General features: G+C 43.1%; 1 protein-coding gene across 2 annotated transcripts in view; it reads left to right on the top strand.

The window, feature by feature from the left end:
* CAMK1D (calcium/calmodulin dependent protein kinase ID) overlaps positions 1 to 11,530 on the top strand; it is a 124,920-nt gene that overhangs the window by 31,749 nt on the left and 81,641 nt on the right. For both annotated transcript variants that reach the window (XM_031061309.1, XM_031061311.1), the window contains exon 2: positions 8,476 to 8,550. In XM_031061309.1, coding sequence (XP_030917169.1) covers positions 8,543 to 8,550 — 8 coding nt within the window. In that variant the 5' untranslated portion in view covers positions 8,476 to 8,542. The remainder of the gene's footprint in view (positions 1 to 8,475; positions 8,551 to 11,530) is intronic.

The raw sequence follows: 11,530 nt of genomic DNA on the forward strand, positions 1-11,530 counted from the left end.
TTACTTTGTTATACTATATTATTCTATACTATATTACACTATATTACATTACATCCAAACTGAATCTGCCAAGCACTCAACTGCACAAAATCTCATGATTGTCCCTTGACAGTCCCAACACACACACACATACACACTTGGCCCTGACAGGCCAAGGAAACAAAACACCATCATTCTGGGTAAGCAATCTCCATATTGCATTCTACTTTGGCCCAACACAGGCACAGCAAATGAGATAAGAATTGTGTTTTCTTTCTCTGAGGTTCAGAGAATGTGAAACCCAGAAATGTTCTTGGGAAGAATTGTGCCTTGCTTTTCTCTGTGAAGGGAAATGTGGAGACATGAGACTCTACCCTATGTCGCAGACATGTTTTATGAAAAATCCTTTCCTTAGGATTTTTCCTCCTGAGAAGCTGAGAGGCCTCAGGAACAAAATGTAAACAATGATTATCTGCTGCTGTGGAATGCAGCAGGTAGATCTTTGATTGGTCCATGTGGGCTGTATCTAATTAATGGCAAATCACAGCCCAGCTGGCTCAGACAGAGTCCGAGACAGAGCCTTTGTTATCATTCCATCCTATTGTATTCTTAGCTAGCCTTCTGATGAAATCCTTTCTTCTGTTCTTTTAGTATAGTTTTAATGTAATATATATAATAAAATAATAAATCAAACCTTCTGAAACATAGAGTCAGATCCTCATCTCTTCCCTCAACCTGAGACCCCTGTGAACACCATCACAATCCTATCTGTTGAAATTCTTGACTCATTTCAAACAAATGAGACAGCTGAGCAGAGGTAAAGTTTGCAGTGCCCTCCACAGCAGAAACTGATTTAAACATTTCCCTTGGCCAACTGGTGAACTCATCAACCCTGATGCTGCTGGCCAAACTCTCTCCAGGGTCCATGTGGGAATAATGAAACATTGATTCTCAAAGACATTTGGTTACTCAAAGCCACGAATCCTCACAGCCTCACGCTTTGTTGGTTCTGGCTTTTGCAAAACGATTCCTGCTTTCTTGTGGCATTTTACCCGTGACACGTGCTGCTCGCGGAGGTGCAGCATTAAATGTCACGTCTTGCAAATGCAGCACTGGCTTGGAAAGAGTTGTTGTGGGGGGGACCTGCCCTACTTAAACAGCTCTTGTGTTTGCCCAAGGTTTTTGTATGGTATTCTTCTAACTGATCCTGGTTTTTGGTGTTAAGTATGATAGATGTTAATGTAAGTGATTCTATCGTGGTTTGTAGCTGGGCTGTTTCGCGTGCTCTCCTGGCAGATCAGCAGCCAAAGCAACAGCAAAATCTGGGTTCTCTGCTTTTATCTGTGCAGAGGGCAGCCCTTCTAATTAATGATCCATGGCAGCACACAGCAGGTTTAATGCCAGCTCTTTGGCCTCTGGGATGGTCAGGAGCCAGCAGAGATGTACAGAAAGCTCAGGCATTAAAGGATTTGGTTTCCCTTATTGTACATCTCACAACTTCCAAATTTTAATCCCTTGCTTCTTAAAAGCAATCTCCTGCCAAAGCCCATGGAATATATTGATTTTTAGATACTTTTTTGGCAAGCATTGAAGTGAATACTGTCCATTAGAGCTAGATCTGGACCTATGGGGGCTTGTGCACTTCTGGTGGAAGTGAGTAGGACATGGTGTCTCTGTGCCAGCAAGGGAGGATTTTAGCATCACTGGGGTGCCATGCCATGTACTCATCACCACTTCAGTGCTGCAGCACAGCCCATTTGGCGTGATGGAAACTGGTGAGCAGAGCCAAATGTCACCCCTGGTCATGTCAGGTTTTGTTTTGGGGGTGTGTTTCAACCCCTTTGGAGGTGGAAGTTTCTGTGTTTTAGCAGTAGCAGTTGGAGAAAAATGACAATTCCCCTATCATTGCTCTCATGCAATGTCTCCACAGGAAGCAAAGGGGGCCAGTCTGTGCTTGGGCTCTGCTGCAGATCAAGCACTCTTTTGTCAGCCCTTGTTTGCACAGCTGCCATGCCCAGAAAACTCACTTGAAGTCCTTGGTTGCCCAGTTCAGTTTGCTCCTTTAAATCTTGGCTGGCTGTGTGTTAAAATATTTCTTGAGCACAACATTGCCTTCATTCATTTGTATCATTGACCCCTTTGTAAGAGCACATGGCAGAATCATAGACTGAAAGTCTGGAGGGGAAGCTTGATAATTTGGCATGGTTGTATTGAGCCCCAAGGTTTGTGTCTGCCTGAGGCCCAGCATCCAACCCAGAGCTGCTCTGAACAGGGGGAATCCATCCTTTCTTTTCATAGTTTCATAGTTTCTTACCAGGTTTAATCCCTCTTTATGGTTTTTTTGTTTGGTTGGTTGGGGTTTTTTGTTGTTTTGTTTTTATTTTTTTATGTTTAAAGTCCCTTGATTTTCACTCCTAGATTTATCTTCCTCTTCTTTTTCCCATGGATTGCAGCATCACATGAGAATTGTAGGGTGAAAAGTCCTGAATCTAAAAAAGAATTAGCCACTCTTTATTTGTATTTTTAATTCTAGACAACTTCTTTCCGTATAATGGCCTCAGAGTATTCCTGATATTGAACAAAGCAGTGGTGGCTGGAGGTGGCACCTGCCCTTTGTGCCACACATGGAGGAATTCTGGGCACACATCAGGATGTGGGAGATGCAAGCAGCACATGGGGTTTGCCAGGATGGAGGAGGAGCATTAGGAAAAATAGCAAATGGTGTTGAAAGGGAGGTTGAAAAGGTGGCAAGGGCAATTGTCCTTATTTCATATCAATTTGCATAATGGGATCTAATTTGCTTTAAGCAAGTCCATGTTTTGATGTTCACTTTCAGGGCTTTTTTTCTTTGGAAACAAGTTATGGGAACTGCTGTCACCCCATCCCATGTCCATGTCCCCTCTGCTACAGCCCCAGTATTGCACTATCAAGTACCCTAAAAGCATCAGTGAGCTGCTTTGTGCAAATCAGGCAGATTTATCTATTGCAGGGTGGGAGCCACATGTTGGGAAGGGAGGAGTCTGGAGAGGGAGGACAGAAGGAAGGAAAGGTCTGCAGAGAAGTGGGGTTAAGATTCTCTCACTGAGGTAGGAAGGAGAAGGAATTGAAATAATATGGTCCATTGATTAAGATATTACTCTGGGATTGAGGAATCTTGGCCCTTTCTGCTCCATTCTCACTGGCTATTACAGAAAAACTTGTAGTTTTTCTGCACAGTGCTTCCCCTTCTGTAAAGCGAGAGCAGCACCTTTTAAAATAATAAATCCTGTCAGGTCTTGAGTAGATCAGGCAGTCCAGTGAGTATTTCTGCAGGGCTGTGTGCAGGCATTTGGAGGCTTAGCAGAATGAATCCTCTGAACCTTTGAGACTTGCTTGGTTCTCCTAGAAGGGGATAAAAGTGGAGTTAATTAACCCATCCCCAAATCCCTCCTGATCCATGACCAGCAAGTAGCTGCCACTTCACAGTGCTTTCCTTGGCTCTTGATGTACCCAAGCATCCCTGCAAGCCAGAGGGAGTGTCTGCCTGTTACTCACATCTGGCACTGCTCATCTGCTTGCAGAGGAGTGGGACAAATTTGCTCCATCCCCATTGGACTTTGTGACACCAACAAAACATTGTGATGATGCCACACCTGCTTGCCCAAACACCAGGGTGTTATTGAAATGAATATTGTTCATCCTTGAAGGATTAATTATTGTGTATCAGGGCTGTAAGTGATTGCATGCTCGTGCTTTAAAGGGAAGAAAGGAGCACATGGATTTCTGTGTGAATTTCTGGAGTGAGTGGCAGAGGAGCAGTGATCTCTGCTGGGAACCCCACAGCTGCTCTGTCCAGCTCCAGCAACACAACCCCCAAATTTGTCTAAATTTGTGGACTTCACCCCAAGTAATCTCCATGCTGTTGATTTTTAAACTTTGAATTCCTTTTTCCTTTTAGTAGCTTGTCATTTGAGAGTTCCTCTGAGTAGAGGAAGGCTGTGCAGGACAAGCTGCTTCATTTGCAGGTGTATGATGTGCACTTGACCAGGGATATTAAACACTGCATGACACCACTGCTGAGGCCTTGCTGGTCTTGGGGAGGCTGAGACAGAGGGGGAAAGATGCCTCCTCCCCTCTCATCATGCCCCTGGAGTGCAGCACTGTAGGAGTGATGGGTGGTAGGACGGTCGGGACAGACAGACAAGAGATCTCTGATGCCAGGTCGTGTCTCAGAATCTCTGCTGGTCACAGTGACTCTGAGATACCTACAAGCTTCTTTTCACAGCCCGGCAGTTGAAGAAGAAGTCAGGATTTTTCAGTTTTTGTTCTCAAGGTTGTTTATTATTCCTTATCTATAACATTCTTTCTCTGACCCACCGAGGTCTGTCTGGCAGGTCAGGTTGAGGCACACTGCCCACCTCAGAGGTGGTGTTATCTTTTTATACTAAAAACTACAGATACATTATTTACCATAACTTCCCAACACCTGTCACCTATGTTGGACAGTGAGCTTCTACTCTAAACCAATCTAAAAGTGCCAACATCACCCAGAAAATGGAGGCCAAGAAGAAGAAGGAGAATGGCTGGACACACCCAGATCCCTCCATCTTGCCCCTGAACCCCCATTCTAAAAAACTCCAAAAATCTATTTTTCACCCCTTGACAAACTAACTGTTATTCTACTTAAACTGTCTTGACTTGTAATTCTTCATATAAAGGTTGGTAATTGTTTTTTCCAAGGGCTAAATCAAAGGCACGGGGGTCTTGGGCTCTGTGCCAAGGTCTCTGAGCCCCCCAGGCAGGGGCTCGAGCCCTCCAGGGCAGCCAGAGGAATTTCCTGGGTTCTGACAGTTGTGGAACTTGTGGTTTATTGCAAAGGGCCCTGGATGCAGGGCCCTGCTGGGAGCTGCCAGCCACAGCTCAGAGCAGGACCAAGAGAGGGAGAGAGAGATAGAGAGAAGGCAAGAGCATGGTAAAGAAGATGAGAGCAAAAGAGTAAAGAGAGAGGACAAAAGAGTAAATGAGAGAGAAGTTCCTGTTACAGTACAATAAATCTTCTTCTGTATTGAATATTCTAATTCTCACTAACCAATCTACTACAATATACAAATCCTATAGCGTTTCCATACAGCCTATAAGAATCACTACATTACCATACTGTGTTACATTTTAAACCCTAAAAACTACTCTTTGGGTCCCTTCTGCTAAGCTAGTAGGGTCTGCTCTGACCCTTGGACCTGTCTGCAAGCAGAGGGTATTGTTTCATCAAAAGGGGATTACCTTCAGCTGGCCACACCATTGTTTTCCAGTTGTTCAGTAACTAAGGTATCTCAAAGCTTGCTTTCATTTCAATCTCGCTTGTAATTTCCATATTCTCAAAATCTTTTGCCAGACAATCATATTTATAAGGCTTTCCTGTTTCATCTTCCTGAACACAGCACCACCAGCAGTTGGGGTGGCTGGTATGTACAGACACCACCTCCCAAAGGCACATCGTGCTCCAAATGCCATCACCCCTTTGAGGGATGCTCCTTGTATCCTTTGGGGGGTGATTCAGCTTCTTCAGCTGTCTTCTCCCAGATTACACTTCGCATTTGCTGTCTTCCCACATGCTCACGTCCTGCCTCTGATTGCAGGGGGGGACAGATGGGCTCAATGCAGAGGACCCTGCAGGGGTGGGACTAAGCCTTTTCTCGCCCTTCTCTGTAGCACTGAGCAGTTTGTCTGCCCTCCCTCCAGAGCATGGGGCACAGTGCCCGTTTGGTTTGCACATCAGGGAGGGGAGAGGATCTGTGGCAGCCCCGTGCTCAACGCTGCATCTCTGATCAGCTCTTCCATGGCCTCTGCCTCCCTGGCTGTGGGTGACCCTGTGTGTGATGGTGAGGCTGCTTTGGGAAGCCTCTGAGGTTTCCCAAAATTAGAGAAGCAAAGCAGTAGTGAATGCATGGTGAAAACGGTGAAAAGTTCATATTAAATGGCTCAGTGCAGATATTTACTGTATGTATTATGTTGTATTAATTAGTAGTGCTGTATGAACATTTTAATCGTATGGTAAATGTAGTTTTGTAGTTGAAAGGTAAGTTTTGTAGTCAAAATAGGGACTATGTATGTGGGATATTTTTTAAAGAAAGGAATGAGGTACTCTTACCAGATAGCAGCCACCAGACACCTCAATCTTTCAGAGAAAGAGAATTTATTGCTCCATTATCAGAAGAAACGAACTTGTTCTTGCCTCGCTCAGCCATGAAGACGCCGTTAGGATTAAGAGGAAGAAGTTGACACAGACCAGACAGAATCCTGTGTTTGTATGGAATTTATGCATCATGGATGAGATGTATGAATATTCAATGGACTATTGCTTTTAAGGGTTAATCCTCTGTTAATGTGTGTCCTTTTTCAGGCTTATTTTGTCCAGAAAGAGGTACCCGGACTGTCTGTAACTCTTTTTTTCTGTTGTCTCATTGTCCTAATCCAAATTGTCCGAATTATTACTACTCTAATTATATTGCTGTTTTTATAGCCATTTTATTATCATTAAACTTTTTAAAATTTTAAAAACAAGTGATTGGTGTTTTTCACAAAACCACACCACAGACTAAACTGAAGGCTTTAAACGTTATGGCAGATTGATTGTGCTAAACTGCCACCATTGTGATGGCAGGAGGAGCACAAAGGATCGGGTCAATGTGTGTGGTGCATAAAGGAAAATGGATAAATAAATATAACAATTTTCATTAAAAATCACTATTTGCTTGAAATGTCATTTCTAACACATCTTCAACTCAACTAAACAAGGCAAACCTGTCCTTGTCCTAACTAACCTTTGAAGGGACCAGGCACTAGACCTGCACAACAAAATAAATGCTTCCAAACGTTTGTTGTGTAAAGCCAAGTGGGTGGTGTATTACTTTCCTGTTGCAAATATTAGGAATTTAATTTGTGATGCAATCTACCTGGAAATTTTGCTAAAGTACCATGGGATTTTCCAGCCATTTAGGTAGAATGAAGAGCCAAGTCATGTGTTTGTTGCTCTAACATCCTGCAGTGTATTACATTTGAGTTTGCTTATTGTTGACATTAAATTTCCTGTGTGTGAAGGTCCTTGCATGAACACAGCTTTTGATGACTGATTATGGGCATAAATTGGGGTCAGTCATCATATTTCCAGTGAATTCAGAGGAAATTGAATTAGTCTGTATGCTTGTGGGAAAGACCCTGCTGGGCACAATGGACCTTCTGCTCTCCACATCATCACACAGGTGTTAGGACACTTGTGACCATAGAGGATAAGGTCCTGACACATGATTAAACATCTTAATTAAGCTACTTGAACCTAGAAACATGTAGAGAGTTTTGCATTTGCTGACAATGCATGTTTGCTTTCCTTCTGAACATACCCATCTGTTGCTTAATGAATGGCCTCTTCTTAGAATTTTCCATCTTTCTCTTGCTCTTAAAATATTGTTTGGAATTGGTGTAATTAATGTTCTGCCCTGGGCTTGCACTGGGGTACTCTCTTCAGGATCTGCACAAGCTAAATATATCCTTTGCAAATTATTTGTCAACATTTAAGGAACAAACCCACAGAGGCATTGCTGAAGTAGCTAATTAGTTGTGTGCTTGTAGAGATGATTTTTCTCTTTAGAGCTAGTGTTTTGGCAAGAGGCTTGGTGGGAATGGTGAGGATGTAAAAAAGCCATGAAGACTCTTGGAGCTGGTGCACAAAATGCTTAATGATGCTGCAGGGAAATTCAGGCATCAAGACCAGGCTTAACATCAGAGCAGCAGGAGTTTGGTGGGAAGGAGTGTGGGGCTGTCACATGGCTGCTGTTTCCCTGTGCCAGCTTCTTCAGGGGGTCAGATCCCTGCTTTCTCCCTGCCAGCCTGCACCCTGCCTCTGTCACTCCCTTGCACCCTGCAGCAAAGCTGTCCTGAGAATTCAGCCTCCCACCAACCATCTTCATTCATCTGACACAGGAACTGAATACCTCTAGTACTTAACTCAGATTCAGCCTCAGGTACTTAACTGTTGCATATTTTGGCTTTAGAGATGATTGAAAGAAATTTTTCTGAATAACAACTGTATTCTGGGCTGTGAAGCACTTTGGACTGTTTAGTTTTGTCAAAAGGGCCCTAAAACTACAAGGATCATCTGGTTTCTATCCCCCTGCCTTGGGCAGGGACACCTTCCACTAGACCAGGTTGCTCAAAGCCCTGTCCAGCCTGGCTTTGAGCACTTCCAGGGATGAGGCATCTGCAACTTCCTTGGGCAACTTGTGCCACTGCCTCACCACCCTCACAGTAAAGAGTTTTTTTCCTAGTATCTAATCCAAATCTGTCCTCTTTCAGTTAAAAACCATTGTCCCTTGTTCTATCACTACACATCCTTGCAAAAAGTTTGTGATGTTGAATAAAACACTGACAAGTATTGTGTAACTAAAAATACTGTGTTTTGCAGTCATGTGAAAAAAAATTGAAAATCACTATTTCATCCTATCTTATCTTGTATTTTTTCAGGATCAAGCATGAAAATATAGTTGCTTTGGAAGACATCTATGAGAGTCCAAACCATTTATATTTGGTCATGCAGTTGTAAGTACTGAACCTAATGAAGTGTTTATATCAAAATTGCCAACTCTTCTTGCTCTGGTTTTGTTCTTTAACCCAAAAGATGGGATATATAAGAGGTATTTGTCTTGTGTGCTACAGACTGCAAAATCCCTGGAGGGTGGTCAAAACCAGACCTCTAGTTGTGATGTGCTGTGTTGTTGTAAAATTGGGAATTAAATTGTTTTGTGAGTAGTCTCATCCAAATCAAACCAGAGTGGTTTTGTGAGATTGCATCAGAACAAGAGCAGAACAGACAGGGCAGGGGAGTGAATTACAGCTGAGAAGAGCCAGATGTGCCATAGGGAAGCCTGGAGCATCTGACAGAGGCAGCTCTGGGTTAAATCCCTCAGGGGAAGCCCTTGGGGAAAACGCTTGTCCCTTGTCTGTTGGTAAGGTGCAGGCATGGTGATGTCCTCAGAAGTTGTGCTGGCATTGTGGGGAGAATAGCATCCTGTAAATTCTTTGTGTGCTTTTGTAGCTCTGCATCTCAGTTCAGAGTGCTGCAAAAGGACTTGCACAGGAACATCAGTGTTGTACAAATTCCAACAAGCCAGCTGGATGGTGGGAAGTACCAATTTTGTGATAAGTTGATTCATAAATCCTTAGTTTTGTTTAATATCTTCAAAAAAATAAATAGATATTATTCCTACTTATTATTAGCTTGTTTAATATAGTGTAACTATCACTTTTGTAAAATCCTTGCATCCAGATATTTGGGTTATCTGAAATGGAGTTCTGTAATGAGAGGTGACACTGATTGTATCTTGGTATAAATTTTTACTTCCTCACCATTCAACACTTCCTAGGGAATTATCATTTCTGTTATAGCTGTACATGTAAACCCAGCCAGTTAATTTTCCAGAGGCCAAGCATTTAGCTGCTCCAGGAGGACACAGGTCCAGTGGGGTGAGATGCCCAGCTGAAGGCAGCAGCCAGAGCCCATCAGCAGCGTTTGGGGTGGCAGCTCCAGGCAGTCCCCAGCCCCAACAAAGAGCTGTGCCTTGTGTTACAAGACAGACCAAGAGCACTAAACTGAATGGAGGGAATGATCTTGCTGCACTTTTTTGGGAAAGTGCTGTGTTTTCTCAAGGTGGAGAGGACAAGAACCCTCCAGGTTACTCAGGGTACTCCAAGCCAGGTACTCACCCTCATCTCTTTGGATGTCACATGAAGGATGGTACAACCTCTGCACTGCCTCTGAGTGTTCATCAATAGTTAGGCTTGGGATCAATTGGTATCAAGAGTTGAGTGGCAACACTGCAAAGTCCAGGAGGCTCAAAATCCATTTTGCTTGCTTCATTTCATGGATTCTGTTTGGGAGAAGGCATGTATGGATAATCTCTTGTTTCCAAGGTAACAACAACTTGTTGATACAATGGCTGTGAACCATTGCACAGCATGAAGTATCTTATCTTTTTGTTTATATTTCTGCCCTGATTATTATTAGATTCCCTGTGGGTTTTTCAGCTTCTCATTTTTGTGTATTTCTCCTAAACAATTTCTCCTAATTTTGCCTTCCTTTAAAACTTGGGTTCTGTGAAGCAGAAGGGGTTCTGATCAAGCAGCTTTGAGAAAGCCACATTTAGACTGCAAAAAAAAGAAGGGTATAATCAGGGCCACTCAGAGATCAGTGTCATGAGCACAACAAATCTCAAATCCATTTGTCCTTTTCCCTGGGTCATTGCCTGCAAAGTGGACTCTAGCTAATACTTCCCAAGGATTATTTTGTGGTGTGGACAGCATTTTCATTACCAATCTTTAAAGCACTCTTTGCTATGTTGTGGAAAATTCACATTACAGCCCCTGAGCATCTCGCAGCACCTCTGTGGGAGAAGGTTTTTGAAGGCAGACCAAGCCTCCCTGTTTGTTTGCCCTTGAGTGCATCTCCTTTTACATGAAAGCCATGCTTGTTAGCAGGCCAGCTTGAAGGATAAATATCACACCTCATTTATTCTGTCAAAGATATGGGCAAGTAAAGGTCTCAGTGTCTGTGCTGGATTGGAAAGAAGGGAGGTTAAGAGGCAGCTGTCCATGTCTACTTGACACTTAATTTGTTCCTGCCAGTCCCTCTGGGAGCACTTCCCAGGGTTGTGTAGCTGTTGGTGAATCTGCCCTGAGTGTTTCCCAGTATGTCCATGGGGAAATAAGATCTCTGGCTTTGGTTTCACCACCTTGTTTTCACGCATATTGTGTACAAGCCATGACAGAACTGTTCAAACTACACAATCCTCTTAGTGCAAGGTAGACCAGAAGTCCAGGTTGGAGATTGCTGGATTTGACAACTCAGAATTTCAAGTGCTGTTTCCAGGGCTTGTGCTGTTCCTTATAAAGGGCTGGGCTATTTTTTCTTTATTTGTTTTCCCAAAATTCAAGATGTTCCAACCCAGTTTTTCTAAGTTTGGCAAGGTTGTGGATGACTCCTTGCTGTCTTTGACTCTCAGCAGTGTAGCTCAGCTTTGGTGTGAGGTGATCACTGGTGCAGCTGCAAAGCCAAATACAAATGTAGATAATCTTTGCCTCTCCTGTGATGACTCTGCCAAACTTTTGCAGGCATTATAGAAAAATACTGTAGAACATCTGTCCTATTTCCATGAGGATGGTGTGCTTTCCAACCAGGAAAAAATCTGCTCCTTCCCAAGCTTGGATTTCCTATAGTAACTTTTAAGACCTACACAGGCAACAAAGACAAAAACTAAAATGAAACTCTGAAAGTTTCATTCCTTCTGGATGCTGCTTGAGATTTCCCCAGAGGATATTGTAGAAGACAGGGGGAAATAAATTGCATTCAGAAATAGCTTTATTAAACAATTTTGGTGTAATAGTAAGCTCTGTTAATGAGAAGTTATAGGATTTTTGGTTGCTGTTGGTACCATTTGGTAAGAATTACCTGACTGTATCTTACAAGTGATCTGCCTTATTATACTTCTCAGTATAGGGAAAGCTTTTGATAATCTGTTGTGGT

This window comes from Geospiza fortis, unplaced genomic scaffold, assembly GCF_000277835.1.
Source record: "Geospiza fortis unplaced genomic scaffold, GeoFor_1.0 scaffold428, whole genome shotgun sequence".
Lineage (NCBI taxonomy): Eukaryota > Metazoa > Chordata > Aves > Passeriformes > Thraupidae > Geospiza > Geospiza fortis.